Source organism: Anarhichas minor, unplaced genomic scaffold, assembly GCF_050575085.1.
Source record: "Anarhichas minor isolate MPS153535 unplaced genomic scaffold, ASM5057508v1 ptg000009l, whole genome shotgun sequence".
Lineage (NCBI taxonomy): Eukaryota > Metazoa > Chordata > Actinopteri > Perciformes > Anarhichadidae > Anarhichas > Anarhichas minor.
This window is the reverse complement of record NW_027466455.1, coordinates 3562449-3580200: the sequence shown is the minus strand read 5'-3', so window position 1 is coordinate 3580200 and position 17752 is coordinate 3562449. Positions and strand designations below refer to the sequence as shown.

At 44.9% G+C, this 17752-nt stretch overlaps 1 protein-coding gene and 1 non-coding gene across 2 annotated transcripts; both read right to left on the bottom strand.

Annotated features, from left to right (window-relative positions):
* Positions 1–10998: 10998 nt before the first annotated feature.
* Positions 10999–15478, bottom strand: snapc2 (small nuclear RNA activating complex, polypeptide 2). The gene is made up of 6 exons (XM_076087106.1): positions 14836–15478; positions 14556–14729; positions 13693–13825; positions 12610–13314; positions 12348–12436; positions 10999–11556 (listed from the first exon to the last, which is right to left on the bottom strand). The coding sequence occupies exons 1-6, from the start codon at positions 15046–15048 to the stop codon at positions 11254–11256; spliced, it is 1617 nt and encodes a 538-aa protein (XP_075943221.1). The 5' UTR covers positions 15049–15478; the 3' UTR covers positions 10999–11253.
* Positions 15479–15988: 510 nt separating this feature from the next.
* Positions 15989–16070, bottom strand: trnal-aag (transfer RNA leucine (anticodon AAG)). The gene has a single exon. It is a non-coding gene; the product is annotated as a tRNA-Leu (tRNA).
* Between the last annotated feature and the right edge of the window lie 1682 nt (positions 16071–17752).

Below are 17752 nucleotides of genomic sequence, written 5' to 3'. Positions count from 1 at the left end.
GGACCAGTTGGTTCAGGTTGTGATGTGGGCTCGGCAGGCGAAGATGTTGCCGATTCAGTCTGAGTAGTTGATTCAGGATCCATAGTTGTCCCCCCAGATTGAGATGTTACTGGGTCAGTGGGACCAGTTGGTTCAGGTTGTGATGTGGGCTCGGCAGGCGAAGATGTTGCCGATTCAGTCTGAGTAGTTGATTCAGGATCCATAGTTGTCCCCCCAGATTGAGATGTTACTGGGTCAGTGGGACCAGTTGGTTCAGGTTGTGATGTGGGCTCGGCAGGCGAAGATGTTGCCGATTCAGTCTGAGTAGTTGATTCAGGATCCATAGTTGTCCCCCCAGATTGAGATGTTACTGGGTCAGTGGGACCAGTTGGTTCAGGTTGTGATGTGGGCTCGGCAGGCGAAGATGTTGCCGATTCAGTCTGAGTAGTTGATTCAGGATCCATAGTTGTCCCCCCAGATTGAGATGTTACTGGGTCAGTGGGACCAGTTGGTTCAGGTTGTGATGTGGGCTCGGCAGGCGAAGATGTTGCCGATTCAGTCTGAGTAGTTGATTCAGGATCCATTGTTGTCCCCCCAGATTGAGATGTTACTGGGTCAGTGGGACCAGTTGGTTCAGGTTGTGATGTGGGCTCGGCAGGCGAAGATGTTGCCGATTCAGTCTGAGTAGTTGATTCAGGATCCATAGTTGTCCCCCCAGATTGAGATGTTACTGGGTCAGTCGGACCAGTTGGTTCAGGTTGTGATGTGGGCTCGGCAGGCGAAGATGTTGCCGATTCAGTCTGAGTAGTTGATTCAGGATCCATAGTTGTCCCCCCAGATTGAGATGTTACTGGGTCAGTGGGACCAGTTGGTTCAGGTTGTGATGTGGGCTCGGCAGGCGAAGATGTTGCCGATTCAGTCTGAGTAGTTGATTCAGGATCCATAGTTGTCCCCCCAGATTGAGATGTTACTGGGTCAGTGGGACCAGTTGGTTCAGGTTGTGATGTGGGCTCGGCAGGCGAAGATGTTGCCGATTCAGTCTGAGTAGTTGATTCAGGATCCATAGTTGTCCCCCCAGATTGAGATGTTACTGGGTCAGTGGGACCAGTTGGTTCAGGTTGTGATGTGGGCTCGGCAGGCGAAGATGTGGCCGATTCAGTCTGAGTAGTTGATTCAGGATCCATAGTTGTCCCCCCAGATTGAGATGTTACTGGGTCAGTGGGACCAGTTGGTTCAGGTTGTGATGTGGGCTCGGCAGGCGAAGATGTTGCCGATTCAGTCTGAGTAGTTGATTCAGGATCCATAGTTGTCCCCCCAGATTGAGATGTTACTGGGTCAGTGGGACCAGTTGGTTCAGGTTGTGATGTGGGCTCGGCAGGCGAAGATGATGCCGATTCAGTCTGAGTAGTTGATTCAGGATCCATTGTTGTCCCCCCAGATTGAGATGTTACTGGGTCAGTGGGACCAGTTGGTTCAGGTTGTGATGTGGGCTCGGCAGGCGAAGATGTTGCCGATTCAGTCTGAGTAGTTGATTCAGGATCCATAGTTGTCCCCCCAGATTGAGATGTTACTGGGTCAGTGGGACCAGTTGGTTCAGGTTGTGATGTGGGCTCGGCAGGCGAAGATGTTGCCGATTCAGTCTGAGTAGTTGATTCAGGATCCATAGTTGTCCCCCCAGATTGAGATGTTACTGGGTCAGTGGGACCAGTTGGTTCAGGTTGTGATGTGGGCTCGGCAGGCGAAGATGTTGCCGATTCAGTCTGAGTAGTTGATTCAGGATCCATAGTTGTCCCCCCAGATTGAGATGTTACTGGGTCAGTGGGACCAGTTGGTTCAGGTTGTGATGTGGGCTCGGCAGGCGAAGATGTTGCCGATTCAGTCTGAGTAGTTGATTCAGGATCCATTGTTGTCCCCCCAGATTGAGATGTTACTGGGTCAGTGGGACCAGTTGGTTCAGGTTGTGATGTGGGCTCGGCAGGCGAAGATGTTGCCGATTCAGTCTGAGTAGTTGATTCAGGATCCATAGTTGTCCCCCCAGATTGAGATGTTACTGGGTCAGTCGGACCAGTTGGTTCAGGTTGTGATGTGGGCTCGGCAGGCGAAGATGTTGCCGATTCAGTCTGAGTAGTTGATTCAGGATCCATAGTTGTCCCCCCAGATTGAGATGTTACTGGGTCAGTGGGACCAGTTGGTTCAGGTTGTGATGTGGGCTCGGCAGGCGAAGATGATGCCGATTCAGTCTGAGTAGTTGATTCAGGATCCATTGTTGTCCCCCCAGATTGAGATGTTACTGGGTCAGTGGGACCAGTTGGTTCAGGTTGTGATGTGGGCTCGGCAGGCGAAGATGTTGCCGATTCAGTCTGAGTAGTTGATTCAGGATCCATAGTTGTCCCCCCAGATTGAGATGTTACTGGGTCAGTGGGACCAGTTGGTTCAGGTTGTGATGTGGGCTCGGCAGGCGAAGATGTTGCCGATTCAGTCTGAGTAGTTGATTCAGGATCCATAGTTGTCCCCCCAGATTGAGATGTTACTGGGTCAGTGGGACCAGTTGGTTCAGGTTGTGATGTGGGCTCGGCAGGCGAAGATGTTGCCGATTCAGTCTGAGTAGTTGATTCAGGATCCATAGTTGTCCCCCCAGATTGAGATGTTACTGGGTCAGTGGGACCAGTTGGTTCAGGTTGTGATGTGGGCTCGGCAGGCGAAGATGATGCCGATTCAGTCTGAGTAGTTGATTCAGGATCCATTGTTGTCCCCCCAGATTGAGATGTTACTGGGTCAGTGGGACCAGTTGGTTCAGGTTGTGATGTGGGCTCGGCAGGCGAAGATGTTGCCGATTCAGTCTGAGTAGTTGATTCAGGATCCATAGTTGTCCCCCCAGATTGAGATGTTACTGGGTCAGTGGGACCAGTTGGTTCAGGTTGTGATGTGGGCTCGGCAGGCGAAGATGTTGCCGATTCAGTCTGAGTAGTTGATTCAGGATCCATAGTTGTCCCCCCAGATTGAGATGTTACTGGGTCAGTGGGACCAGTTGGTTCAGGTTGTGATGTGGGCTCGGCAGGCGAAGATGTTGCCGATTCAGTCTGAGTAGTTGATTCAGGATCCATAGTTGTCCCCCCAGATTGAGATGTTACTGGGTCAGTGGGACCAGTTGGTTCAGGTTGTGATGTGGGCTCGGCAGGCGAAGATGTTGCCGATTCAGTCTGAGTAGTTGATTCAGGATCCATAGTTGTCCCCCCAGATTGAGATGTTACTGGGTCAGTGGGACCAGTTGGTTCAGGTTGTGATGTGGGCTCGGCAGGCGAAGATGTTGCCGATTCAGTCTGAGTAGTTGATTCAGGATCCATAGTTGTCCCCCCAGATTGAGATGTTACTGGGTCAGTGGGACCAGTTGGTTCAGGTTGTGATGTGGGCTCGGCAGGCGAAGATGATGCCGATTCAGTCTGAGTAGTTGATTCAGGATCCATTGTTGTCCCCCCAGATTGAGATGTTACTGGGTCAGTGGGACCAGTTGGTTCAGGTTGTGATGTGGGCTCGGCAGGCGAAGATGTTGCCGATTCAGTCTGAGTAGTTGATTCAGGATCCATAGTTGTCCCCCCAGATTGAGATGTTACTGGGTCAGTGGGACCAGTTGGTTCAGGTTGTGATGTGGGCTCGGCAGGCGAAGATGTTGCCGATTCAGTCTGAGTAGTTGATTCAGGATCCATAGTTGTCCCCCCAGATTGAGATGTTACTGGGTCAGTGGGACCAGTTGGTTCAGGTTGTGATGTGGGCTCGGCAGGCGAAGATGTTGCCGATTCAGTCTGAGTAGTTGATTCAGGATCCATAGTTGTCCCCCCAGATTGAGATGTTACTGGGTCAGTGGGACCAGTTGGTTCAGGTTGTGATGTGGGCTCGGCAGGCGAAGATGTTGCCGATTCAGTCTGAGTAGTTGATTCAGGATCCATTGTTGTCCCCCCAGATTGAGATGTTACTGGGTCAGTGGGACCAGTTGGTTCAGGTTGTGATGTGGGCTCGGCAGGCGAAGATGTTGCCGATTCAGTCTGAGTAGTTGATTCAGGATCCATAGTTGTCCCCCCAGATTGAGATGTTACTGGGTCAGTCGGACCAGTTGGTTCAGGTTGTGATGTGGGCTCGGCAGGCGAAGATGTTGCCGATTCAGTCTGAGTAGTTGATTCAGGATCCATAGTTGTCCCCCCAGATTGAGATGTTACTGGGTCAGTGGGACCAGTTGGTTCAGGTTGTGATGTGGGCTCGGCAGGCGAAGATGTTGCCGATTCAGTCTGAGTAGTTGATTCAGGATCCATAGTTGTCCCCCCAGATTGAGATGTTACTGGGTCAGTGGGACCAGTTGGTTCAGGTTGTGATGTGGGCTCGGCAGGCGAAGATGTTGCCGATTCAGTCTGAGTAGTTGATTCAGGATCCATAGTTGTCCCCCCAGTTTGAGATGTTACTGGGTCAGTGGGACCAGTTGGTTCAGGTTGTGATGTGGGCTCGGCAGGCGAAGATGTTGCCGATTCAGTCTGAGTAGTTGATTCGGGATCCATAGTTGTCCCCCCAGATTGAGATGTTACTGGGTCAGTGGGACCAGTTGGTTCAGGTTGTGATGTGGGCTCGGCAGGCGAAGATGTGGCCGATTCAGTCTGAGTAGTTGATTCGGGATCCATTGTTGTCCCCCCAGATTGAGATGTTACTGGGTCAGTGGGACCAGTTGGTTCAGGTTGTGATGTGGGCTCGGCAGGCGAAGATGTTGCCGATTCAGTCTGAGTAGTTGATTCAGGATCCATAGTTGTCCCCCCAGATTGAGATGTTACTGGGTCAGTGGGACCAGTTGGTTCAGGTTGTGATGTGGGCTCGGCAGGCGAAGATGATGCCGATTCAATCTGAGTAGTTGATTCAGGATCCATTGTTGTCCCCCCAGATTGAGATGTTACTGGGTCAGTGGGACCAGTTGGTTCAGGTTGTGATGTGGGCTCGGCAGGCGAAGATGTTGCCGATTCAGTCTGAGTAGTTGATTCAGGATCCATAGTTGTCCCCCCAGATTGAGATGTTACTGGGTCAGTGGGACCAGTTGGTTCAGGTTGTGATGTGGGCTCGGCAGGCGAAGATGTTGCCGATTCAGTCTGAGTAGTTGATTCAGGATCCATAGTTGTCCCCCCAGATTGAGATGTTACTGGGTCAGTGGGACCAGTTGGTTCAGGTTGTGATGTGGGCTCGGCAGGCGAAGATGTTGCCGATTCAGTCTGAGTAGTTGATTCAGGATCCATAGTTGTCCCCCCAGATTGAGATGTTACTGGGTCAGTGGGACCAGTTGGTTCAGGTTGTGATGTGGGCTCGGCAGGCGAAGATGTTGCCGATTCAGTCTGAGTAGTTGATTCAGGATCCATAGTTGTCCCCCCAGATTGAGATGTTACTGGGTCAGTGGGACCAGTTGGTTCAGGTTGTGATGTGGGCTCGGCAGGCGAAGATGTTGCCGATTCAGTCTGAGTAGTTGATTCAGGATCCATAGTTGTCCCCCCAGATTGAGATGTTACTGGGTCAGTGGGACCAGTTGGTTCAGGTTGTGATGTGGGCTCGGCAGGCGAAGATGTTGCTGATTCAGTCTGAGTAGTTGATTCAGGATCCATAGTTGTCCCCCCAGATTGAGATGTTACTGGGTCAGTGGGACCAGTTGGTTCAGGTTGTGATGTGGGCTCGGCAGAAGAAGATGTTGCTGATTCAGTCTGAGTAGTTGATTCAGGATCCATAGTTGTCCCCCCAGATTGAGATGTTACTGGGTCAGTGGGAAAAGTTGGTTAGTTAAAGAATGTCTGCATAGGTCAGGGCAATCAATTTATATTGAGACAGAGAGATGCAGCTATTTCTCTAAATATATTTGTTCTCCTTTGTCCCTCAATTGTTACCTCTAATGTAATGTAGTTGGAAACCAAAGCCCTTTTAAGTGCATATTGTAAATGCTTTCAAAAATGTCGGACGTCATTTTAGTGCCTGCCTGGAAATTGGATAATTTATCTGCTTTGTATTCATTTAATATTTTACTGGCAGCATGGAGAGAAATCATAACCTGTTCATTCAATAATGGAAAGCAATTCGGAAGATTTACTCAAGTATTCAAGTACAGTTTTGAGGAACTTAACTTCAGCATTCCCACTTTATGCAACTTTCTACTTTTACCCCACAACATTTCAGAGGGAAATGTATTTTTTTCTCGACTACATAACAGCAATATTTGCTAGGTACTTTCCAGATCACAAATTTAAATATAAAATATGTAATCATTATAGACCAAAACAATGATTTGCTACCTTGTTAGAATTAGCACCACCATGGCCAACTACAACAGCAAAATGCTACTTTTGCTGTTGAAATAAATAATCATGATAACATCATTATATTTACAGTATTACTGTTATTAATAGTAAAATATCTGAATACTTCAGCAACAACAAAACAATAAAACCAACACCAATTGAAACGTCTAAGTCACAGGGGTCTCAAACTCCCGGCCCGCGGGCCAAATCCGGGCCGCCACGTCATTTTATGTGGCCCGCGAATCCGCCAGCAAAAAAAAAAAAAAAAAAAAAAAAAAAAATTTAAAGTTAGACTTGATAATCAAAATATCCCCATAGTCGAAATTCTGAGATAGAAAGTCATAATTCTGAGATAGAAAGTCATAATTCTGAGATAGAAAGTCAAAATGATGATACTTAAACACACATAGAAGCAGCTCTTTGGCTGGTTACTGTACACTTGAAATGGAAATGTATTGTGAGTACATTGAAGACTACTTTAAACGTGGCTTTAAAACACATGAAATACTTCATGTGGGATTGTGCAAATGCACCCTTGAAAGTATTTTAAGTATTGAACAAAGTTATCGTATTAACTTGTGTTTGATATTTGTCTTTGATATTTTCTTTAATAGTTTGATCTTTGATCGAGTAATGTGGGTTTCTTAACCCTAAATTAAAAGGATTTAAGTTATAACAGAAATGTGCTTAAATATATTTTTACATTTATATAACTGCATGTACAATATTTTTACACTTGAATAAACAATAATCAAATGCAGAGACAGTTATTTACCAATATGTTAGGAGTAGTTACATTTACAGTCTTACACTTACAACCGGCCCTTTGAGGGCGACCGTGATGCTGATGTGGCCCAGAGTGGAAATGAGTTTGACACCCCTGAAGACAACTGTGTTTAATGTAATTACTGTAAATATGTCACTTGTGTATGTCGAACATAGTTTGATAGTTTTCTTTTTTTTTATTCTGAATTCACCATTTCCCATGAAGAAGAAGTGTATCTGCATCTCCTGCAACCACTTTTAAATCACTTATTGCTATAGCCATTAGACAATGACACTCTGACGCACATACTGGCCCAACAGCAAGTCCACATCGGATCTTTGCCAGGACTCAACCTAACACACAATTGTAGTGGGGATGAAATGTAAGTCTATTTGTCTCTTCTCTCAAGAATTACCAACAAATACAAATATCAGAATATAGCTCTTTAAGAGCACAGACAAAACAAGTACATTGGAGTTAAAAGAATCAAATCCATAGTTACCAACCCAAACAAAAACACAAATGTTTATTCCACATTAGGTTTTCACATATTTTTCTCAAAATATTACAATTGTTTAGTATATTAATATTTCACCCCATGTTGAAGCCTTGAGTTTGGCATTTTGGCTGTCGCCATCTTGGTTTTTGAATATCATGAAAGCATGATTCATGTTTTTATGGTTCTGTTTGAGCAACGTAAGGCATTTGATTGGGGTCAAATGAAAAAGAATGTAGTTAAATTTCATAGTTCTGGAAAGTTCTTGGAGATACATAAAGAAATGATGACTACCTTTATCATTTTACCACATCACACGGGCATTTGACACCTCCCAAATCTCTACATCATGTGACGCATCATGACTACATCATGTGCGTCTTACAAGCTGATTAGATAAGCTCTTGCCCGGGCACAGATCAATAAAAAAAATATGTATATATGTATATTAAACATGAAGAAACGGGTGATCCTGCTAAAATAATAGTTCCCTTATTTCAAGTTACAAAATTAAAACCAACAAAATAGTTGGTTCGTCTCCCCATTAACACATTGATGGGTAAAATCCATTACAAAGATTATGAAAGACAAAGTGTCATCCGTTGTAATGGACATAATAAACATTAAACAAAATAAAAACACGAGTTGACATTAAAAATGTTGATTTAGTTCCATTTCTTCATGAAAGAATAGTTCAATTTTTACAAGTGGAATATTCTCATTATTCTTACCATCAGCAGAACATAAGCAGATGAGAAGAGCAGAGATTATCCGGAAATGTGAAGAGAAGGCCATGACCAGATTGTACCCCGGCAGCGGTGTATGCCAGCGATGAATGACACAAAATGCTGAAATTCAGCTATTGTAACTTGGAAACGGCCACACACACACGTGTCTCTCAAAGTTCAGCACATAAAGTGACTGACTCCGCTGGATCGGCTCCTCCTAAGCGCACACACCCATTGTCAGGGTGTACTGAACTGTCACAGGTGGCAGGATTAGCAGAGATAAGATGTCCATGATACATTTATTGCACATACACTCCTCTATGTTCCTTTACACTACAGGTGCGGTGATCAGTCAGCCCAGAGGATGAAGGCGAGTAATGATTCCTAAAGCAAGGGCGTCCACTTTGTGTCACTTATCCGTCATAACTCTTTCCTTGAAAATCTTCAGTCTTTACATCCGCAATCACTGATTTATTTTTTTGTCACTTTTTGATTTGATATGGTGAGCTTGTTGGCAAACAGTTGCTAGTTACACACCTATGCAATGTAATAATCACAGTTGCATTGCCATTGCTAGGTGCTTTGCTTGGAGATTTATTCATTTTTATTGAAGTTGATAAGATCTGTACATAAAGTGTCAAAAGCATACAGAGGCTATTGTACACCAATTGTGGTTTGTATTAATATGATCAAACAATACAGCAGTGGTGGTTGCAGACACTCTCTACTCAGTGCACTGTTCTAGTTGCTGATTATTTCATCTTCTTCATTTTCAAAGAGCGGCTACAGGTAGTGATTACGTAACAGGAAAGTGTTCATGTGAATGCTTGTCCTCAGCGATTTCTATTTTTTATCTTACACTGTGAGTTTATTAGGTTTGAATGTGTTGTAACTCTGTTATGCTGTTCATTCTGTACACTCATCTATCACACTTCTGTCCATCCTGATAGAGGATCCTCCTCTGTTGCTCTCCCTAAGGTCTCTCCCTCTTTTCTCCCTGTTAAATAGTTTTTTGGGGGAGTTGTTCCTGCTCCAATGTGAGGGTCCTGGGACAGCGGATGTTACATGTGTACAGATTGTAAAGCCCTCTGAGGCTAATTTGTAATTTGGGATGTTGGGCTATACAAAATAAATTGAATTGAATTGAATCAGAGCTCAGAGATAACAGCTGCATTGTAATGTCGCGTAGATCCAATATTAATACAGACTGACATAACTAGCCTCTGGGTAGGAATTTACATTTTACATTTGAAAACAGAGCAAAAAAATCAGTGTGACACCTGTGTATTACCATTGACCTCCAGAGCAATAAAGCCATTTACAAAACGATGACCGTGAAATGCCGTGAATACTTCATGAGCAGAATGCGTGGGGGAGTTCCCCACACACATATCAATTGACTCATGAGACAAAAATACGTGTTCTTTTACAATAACAATTTAGAGCAATAGTAATCTGATTGATTATTGGTTGTGATGAAAATCTTATAGTAGTTCAGTTTTCACATCCAAATGGAAAAGTTAAATTCAGTTACAATAATCCCGTACTGGCCTTTAGTGGGACCAAGACCATCTTCAGGATTCCAACCAATAGCACCATGTGTCCATATCTTGGCTGATTATTGTGGTCTGGCCCACAAACATTTTTTATTTTTATTTATTTTATTTTACTTGTCCTCTATATATTTAAACGCCTTCTACTTTGTATTGCAACTGCTGCACAACAATTCCCCTCGAGGTAAATAAACTGTAATCTTTCATCCTATTATCGGCAGGTCGATCGCTGAAAAGGGATTTTAATGAGGCCGTGGAAAAATCCAGTCACGATAAACCATTCATTCATTCAAGACAAAGAGTCAAACACTTATCATTTAACATGCCTATGCATACTTTAAAAGAGTATATGGAATAACATTCGTTTGATTATTGTTTATATTTTAGTCATGTTAAGTCTTCCACACTAAAGATATATCCTTTCTATTGAAATCAGGAGCTCTCTGATCAGCAGGAAGAAACAAGTACTCAGCTTTGGTACCCGGCCTCCAGTCAGAGCTCAGCTTCCTTCTTCAAGCAACACAGGGGAAACCCCTCAATGGCTTCTGCTGCCATCTGCTGACATCGGAGTGCAAGTCTGCAGGTGAACCCGAAACCCAGACACCCTTTCTGTTTGAATTTGATCTTTTTTTTCTGTACTTTATAGTGATTGTGGCAAAAGGGTTACAGAACAGTAATCAATATCATTTTATAGTGGCTTTGGCCACACAACTGAACTACAGTTAATCTCTCCTCAGCCTCACTGTTTCACTACTGGTAGCAAAACAATACTGATGGAAAATCTTTTGAATATTGTACTGAGAATCTGGTTTTTTTTCACTTTTTTTCTGACATTTTACAATCCAAACAAAAGAAAACAATCTACAGATCAATCAACAGTCACTGTAATTATAAACTGCAGCCCTGTACGAAACCATTTAAAGGAGACATATCATGCTCATTTTCAGGTTCATACTTGTATTTTGGGTTTCTACGAGAACATGTTTACATGCTTTAATGTTCAAAGAAAGACTTTATATTTCTCAAACCGTCTGTCTGATTACCTGTATTCATCCTCCGTCTGAAACGCTTCGTTTTAGCGCCCGTCTCTTTAAGACCCGTCCTGAAAAAGCCAAGTCTGGAATCTGACTTTCTACAAAATAAGAACCTTTAACAAAATGAGCCAAACTTTTCAATGCACCAGTGTTTAATGTTGTCTTAATAAAAGTAGCTGAACAGGAACTTTACTCTGAACGAGTAAGTAAACGAGACGATGAACCAGACATTCGTTGCCAAGTTTCAATACTCCAGATTCTCTGGTTCGATATTCAGCCCAGTAATCTGAGAGACAAATGATGTCTAAACAACCCATAAATATAATGTACAATCATAGAATGGAGACACAACTAAAGCATACTGCACATTTGTTTTGATATATTTTGGCCTATTTGCGCATCAACAGTTTCAGTGGCAGCATAAAAGGGTTGAGGGCGGGGCAGAGTCCCAACTCATCCGAGTCCCCCGATTGGCCCGATGCGTTAGTGCTCCCTGACGATTGGCTCTCAGCTTCATTAGGCTGCAGTTTCTTCACTCCGCTGGCCGTGACGTCACTACCGTCAGCAGTCCGAGCAGCTCTTGGCTGACGGTTTGTTCTTTTGCCGTCTCGAGCACGGAGTCCATCCTTCAGCTCTTTAAACTTTTCTTCCGCCATCTTGGAGTTAGCGGTGGATGAGAGAAATTGGTACACCTGAAGACAACGCAAAGTACAAAAATGAACAAACTTGTACAAGTACCTTTGCAAGTTTGGTACGCACCAGGTCTGCGCCGGTACACACTGTACTTAAAGGGCGACTCCGTTCCTAAAGGTTAAAATTCTTTATTTATCTCCTGCTGGAGTGTACGCGCCAAACAGGAAGTCCACAGTTCCCTCGGGAAGCTACAGAATGATATATTTTTTGAAAAATGGACTCACCCTTTAACTCACATGCTGGTGATACCAGCTCCTGTTGATTACGTTGGACTCAACAATTCCTATGCAGGCTTTACTGTGACCTGGACTTTGGGGCTTGCCTGAAATATATATATTTTTTATATATTTAATCTAATCAGGTCCGATAGCGTCATGTTGTATTTCCACAGGTCTCTGGTCTGCGTGTCAGTAGAACTCAATGAACTGTAGCGACCTGTAAGGTCTTCTTTGCAAACCACAGCGTTTTGGATCCATGTCATTTAAAGGCGACACAGAGAGTAGGGCGGACGTCTTCATTTTCAAACGTTGTTTGGTGGGTCAGTTCAGTTTAATCGTGGGACAGACAATAAGAGGAAAAATGGCGCTATCATAGACTTTCACATTAACGTCAGTATCAATAAATTAAAAGAAGTTGCCCCACTTGAGGGTCGACAGAATGGAGCAGAGAGCGGCTCCCCACCCCGCCGACCAGCTACTGGTCCCAGTGTCTCTCTGCTCCGCACCGTCACAACATGTTATCCTCTGCACTCACTTTACTGCAGCAAGCGTTAGTGTGCAGCGCGGTGTACCTGGATCAGATGTTCGTGCAGTTTGTTGCAGTTCAGCAGGGGGAGCTCCTCTGGGAGAGACATCAGCAGGTCCAACATTATGGCACTCTCTGGAGGACGAGATTAGAAAAGTGGTTCACTTCAATGCAGCAGTAGGGAAATGTTTAAAACGCTAAGAACGACAGAGTACGGAAACATGGATGTTACAATAGACAGTTGCTGTATGTGTGATGCATTGTAGAGGATCAAATTGATGAAGAAGATAAGAAGATCTCTGACTCACCCATGGGGGTGAGATGACAGTCATCATTCGGCTGGTGGACGCTGCTCAGGTAGCGATAGATCCTCTCGAAGTCCACTACGCTCTTGACGCCGAATATCCTGGGACTGTCATCTGTGGCGTACTTGCTGGTGCGACCAAACTTGGTGTGGAACGCCGCGGCGGGGGTGGAGAGCGGGGGCTTTGGGGGGGCGGAAGAGGCGTCGGAGGATGGCACGGTGCTGGGGATCGGAGTTTGATCGGTGGCAGAGGAGGAGAGGGGCGCATGAGGACCTGATGAAGTGGACTTCGATGTAGAGCTGGTGGACATGGTGGTGGGGCTCTGCTCTGAGGGCTGCTGGGTAGTTTGGATTAGAGAGCTGCCAACGCTCTGAGTCTTTACCACTGCTACAGAGCCACAACCAGGTGAGACTTGTCCTGTAACTGGGGTCGCAGTCTGTGAGGCGGGTTGCGGAGATGAAGCGGGCGCGGCGAGTATTTTTGCTGCTGCACCCGGTTGGCAGGAGGTGGCAGCAGACTGAGAGGTGGGGGTGCTAGCAGGTGAGGTTTCAGCTGCGGTAGGAAGCTGTTGCTGGGGTGGAGGGACAATGCCATTTAGCACTCTATCCTCTTGGGATGGTGCTGTGAGTCTTCTGGCTGGGCCCATGGCTGGTCCTGGAGTCTTGTGTACCAGGACAGGACGGGCTGTGTTGGTGCCAGGATGCTCAACTAAGAGGGAGGAAATCTTACGTTGTAAAAGCTGTAACATGCTCCTTTATCAGTGATGTGGAGGGAGGTAGCGACGCATCTGAGCACGGGTCAGGGGCCATGTTTAAAGTGACAGCTCTTGTTGGAAAGTCAATCAAACAACCACAACTACACTCAAAACAACCACAAAGACACAAAACAACCACAGACAGGTAATACAACTACAAAGAGACATAAATAACCACTAAGGATGCAAAATAACTACAAAGACACAACACAACTACAGGGACTCAAAACAACTACAAACAGACAAAAAACAACTACAAACAGATGCAAATCGTATATCCATATATATTGATCAGCAATATTTGATAACACAGAGTAACTGGAGGTCCATACCTTTGATTGGCAACCGAGGCATTGGCCTCAGAGGGACAGTGCGACCAACAGGCCGGTCTGTGGGTGGTCTGTGGACCTGAGGGGGGTCACAGTTCCTTAGGGTGCAAGGCTCTGTGGACGACACTATCAGCATCTGAGAAACAGGGAGAGGAGGAGGATGGTGGGGGGGGGGGGGGGTCAGAGCAACATGAGCCAAAGATGATGGTTTTTGTTTTTTTATACTTTGACATTCAGTGTTATTCCAAGTTGTAGGGGTGGGAATCACCAGAGATGCCGCGATACGATATTATCACGATACTGCGATATTCTCACGATACTGCGGTATTCTGAGTATTGCGATACCATAGGCCTTTATTGCGATTTATTACTTTTTTCAACTTCAAATTATGTCCCCAAAGGAAAACTGTGTCAACATGTTTTATCTAATAAGATAAAGTTTTCAGTCTGTTCTTCTCACTTCAATCATTTTTATTGCAGCAAAATAGGATTGCCAAGCAGACAGACTGACCAAAAATGTCATAAATGTTGCATGAACCTGACAAACTGAATTTATTACTACATAGTCCAACTTAACTAAATGCAAACGTGTGGACTCAGTATATGAACTATAACTTATATAAGTAGGATATAAGAGCTATATAACTCGGTATAAGTTGTGATTTTTTTTTTTTTCGATACTTGGCGTCCGTGTATCGATACAATATCGCCACGCAAAATATCGCGATACTATGCTGTATCGATTTTTTCCCCCACCCCTACCAAGTTGTATCACTCCACTTCCATTATGTACAAGAACAACAATCAGAAATGAAGAAGACCGAACCCAACATGAGGTACTGATATCTCGGCATGGCTTGCAGTACCTGGGAGAAAGCAGCGGAAATGGGTTCCTCTCGTGTTCCAGCAATAGCGAAAGCCATGCGTGTCCACTGCTCGATGGGCTTTCTGACCTTCTTCTCCTCCAATATCTTCTTCTTCAGCTTGTTGCTCGCCAGTGAGATCACCCTGTTCTTCAAATATTCCACCACAGACTGGATCTAAAGGAGGGGAGGGGAGGGACAGTCTTTACCCACAAACACGAAACTACCCCAATACAGTGGTTCCAACAGTTTGGAACAGAAACAACGGGTTGGTAAATCGTACCTCTGAAATGGACCGAGCGGGCACGAATTTCCTCAGGTAATCGTAGTCGATGTCTGCGTTCCCTCGAGTGAAGCTGCGGGATATCTTCAGGGCTTTCAGGAGGTTCCTCTGCTCGAGTCGCGGCCAACGACGGGTCACTTTGGGCGGAGGCCGCACCGGTTCGAGATGCAGGCTGCGATTTGGTTTAGTTCGTTTACGAGCAGGCGGCTTCATCTCGACTCACGTGGCAGGTCCAAACCCGACAACACCAGGCTGAAAGAGTCACGAGGCAAAATCGTAGTTCGTCTCGTGCAGCTCGGATAGTTGTGTCCGTCTCTCACGAGATACAAACTTCTATTTGAACGTCAAACTGAATATAAAACGCGTCTTCTCGCAGACTGAGACCACCACGGCATCAACCCGCCTGCCTGCGCTCGGATCCAACGTCAACAATACGTTTTCCGATGCGATATTTTCAGAGTAAAAGCGTTATCTACAGATTCGATTAAAAAAGAAAAGAAAAAAACGATGTGTACAAAAAACTAAATCAGGTGTCCAAATATATACTTTAAATTCCCCCTTTTAGTCTTGTTAATGGCTTGTGAAGTGTTTTCAAACAACGTATAAAATAATACATCAATTTAGGTCTTTATCAATGCATAACTTAAATGCAAATTCAATATCCCTCCTTAAACTCATCAACCTATAGCATTTAACACTGTAAACGCTATATAGGCTCCCTGATTTCTGGGTAGTAATCCCAATACAGAGCATGTAATCAACACACACACCTTGCATCATTTCCCCTTTTCTAGTATAACGTGCAAAAAAAGCGGAAGTCACTCGATGTGGTACTTCGTCACTTTAATTTGAAGGCAAGGGGTCTAACTGCTTCCGGGTTGCTCTATTGGCGCAGGGGATATTTCGCCCTAATCTTTTTCTTCCAGGTATTGTTGACAGGCCGTGCGCATTCCCCTACAAGTTCCATTACACTATGGTTATGGATGATTAACGTTAGCGAAGCCAACAGCTGACTCTGCGAGATGGCGGGATATGCAGCCTGAAGCATTTGAATGGGTATCAAAAGCAGTTTGACATTTTTGTACTTTCTGGGAAAATAAGAACAACTACTGCAACTCATTAAATATAGTTGAAAAAAAACACACACCCACTTTGGCAGCGGTGGGATTCGAACCCACGCCTCCGAGGAGACTGGAGCCTTAATCCAGCGCCTTAGACCGCTCGGCCACGCTACCGGTGTGGTTATTATACAGCAAATTAATAATATAAACGCTCATATAGAGGTAGCACATATTACAACAATAAATGTATTGTTAGGTATATAGATGAACAGGTGCTATACTCTTCTAGCTTGTTGAACCGTCTGGCTAACGCATTTGAAACAAATATTCTGCAAACTCTATGGCTGATACATGCAAGGAGAAAAACATGAATGAAGACTAAATAAAATAGTTTAGAATGGGTTTGCTGGAGTGCATACTTCCCCAAATATAAGAAAGAGCAGAATAAGGCAAACACACCGTTTCATTTTGTAAACTAGATTTGAGCCAAGTGGAAATAATGAACATGACTTATTAAGAGCATGTGTAAATGCTAAGTCACATGATCAGGTGACATTATCCAGATAACACACCCAGATATAGATCACATGTTAATACCAAGGACCAGCAGCTACTGTATGTTGCTTATTACTATGTAAATGTGTTGTAAGTGTTCTAATGAGCATGCTGCTTCCTGCTTTCTATTGACAAATTACATCCTCTTGAATCTTTTTGATCAGTGTGCATGAACGTGCATGTTGTACACATGTCTTATGTGTGCAGTTTTGTGTGTGTATGTGTGTGTGTGTGGGTGTTCTGCAGTGGCTGCATGATGATGTTGGTGGATGAGTCACCCAGTCTTCACCACGTGACATCATGAATCACCGCACCTCTCCATGGGCAGAGCTGCAACCATCAACCCGCTCCACTCCTCCCTTATCTCATCCCTCCCTGTCATCTGGCACGCTCTCTCTCTCTCTCTCTCTCTCTCTCTCTCTCCTCTTCTCTGTTCCTCCACTCTCCCTCCTCTTTATTCTCACCAGCAGCCGTTTCATTTGGATTTTCATTTCAGTGCAGCCTTGTGTCTCGGCCTGACTCATGCATGTCCCATCTCATTCCTGTCTGTCTTTTATTCCTGTGCATTCCTGTCACCCACACCACCCAGTCAGTTCACGCATCCGTCCACGTTGTTCTGAGGTTGAATTACTGAACCTCGCTTGACAGCCTTTGGAAGTCCTCTCTATAGTTTCAGTGTTTCTCAAACACAATCCCACAATCCACAATCCCCACCTCCTGCTCTAACCTCTAATCACCCTGCTGAACACCCCCACCCCGGAGCAGCACGACGTATCAAAGCAAGCCGAATCCTGTCTTCTGCTCCCTCCCACCTTTAATTACTGTCTGTGCTGTAATCGGCCCGAGGGGCTACACAGGGGATTATCCTTCTTAACCCTAGACGTTCATGATTTCTTCATAAGGAGGAGAATGTAGTTTTCAGAATGCGCCGGATCGTCGTTGAGGCAGTTGTTGGCCTCATTCTGGTGACGGTGACATTGACAGTTGATCTCTTAACGGGTAACTAATGCGCCCAGCCTCCACGGCAACACAATGGAGCTAAATGTAATTTTGTTTGTGCTGCCCACAGCTTTGACAAATTACTTCACCTTCATGTTTTACCTGTATGCAACCTAAGCCCGCTCATTTGTGATTGGTCAGTACTACACGGACTACAAACCAGAATGCTTTTGATACCACAATTCTACATATATAAAAATGTTTGTTCTAAAATATTTTACCTACCCTAGCTTTGAATTGAACAAGTGGAAACATGTCTCAAACCAACAGTTTGTTCCATTCCAAACTCTCTCAGGGATTAT

Coding starts and splice junctions, on each gene's coding strand:
- snapc2 (XM_076087106.1), bottom strand. CDS start 15,048: ATGAAGCCGCCTGCTCGTAAACGAACTAAACCAAATCGCAGCCTGCAT. Junction 13,826..14,555: donor TTTCCGCTGCTTTCTCCCAG/GTACTGCAAGCC, acceptor CCTGTTTCTCAG/ATGCTGATAGTGTCGTCCAC. Junction 11,557..12,347: donor TGCACGAACATCTGATCCAG/GTACACCGCGCT, acceptor CGTTGTCTTCAG/GTGTACCAATTTCTCTCATC.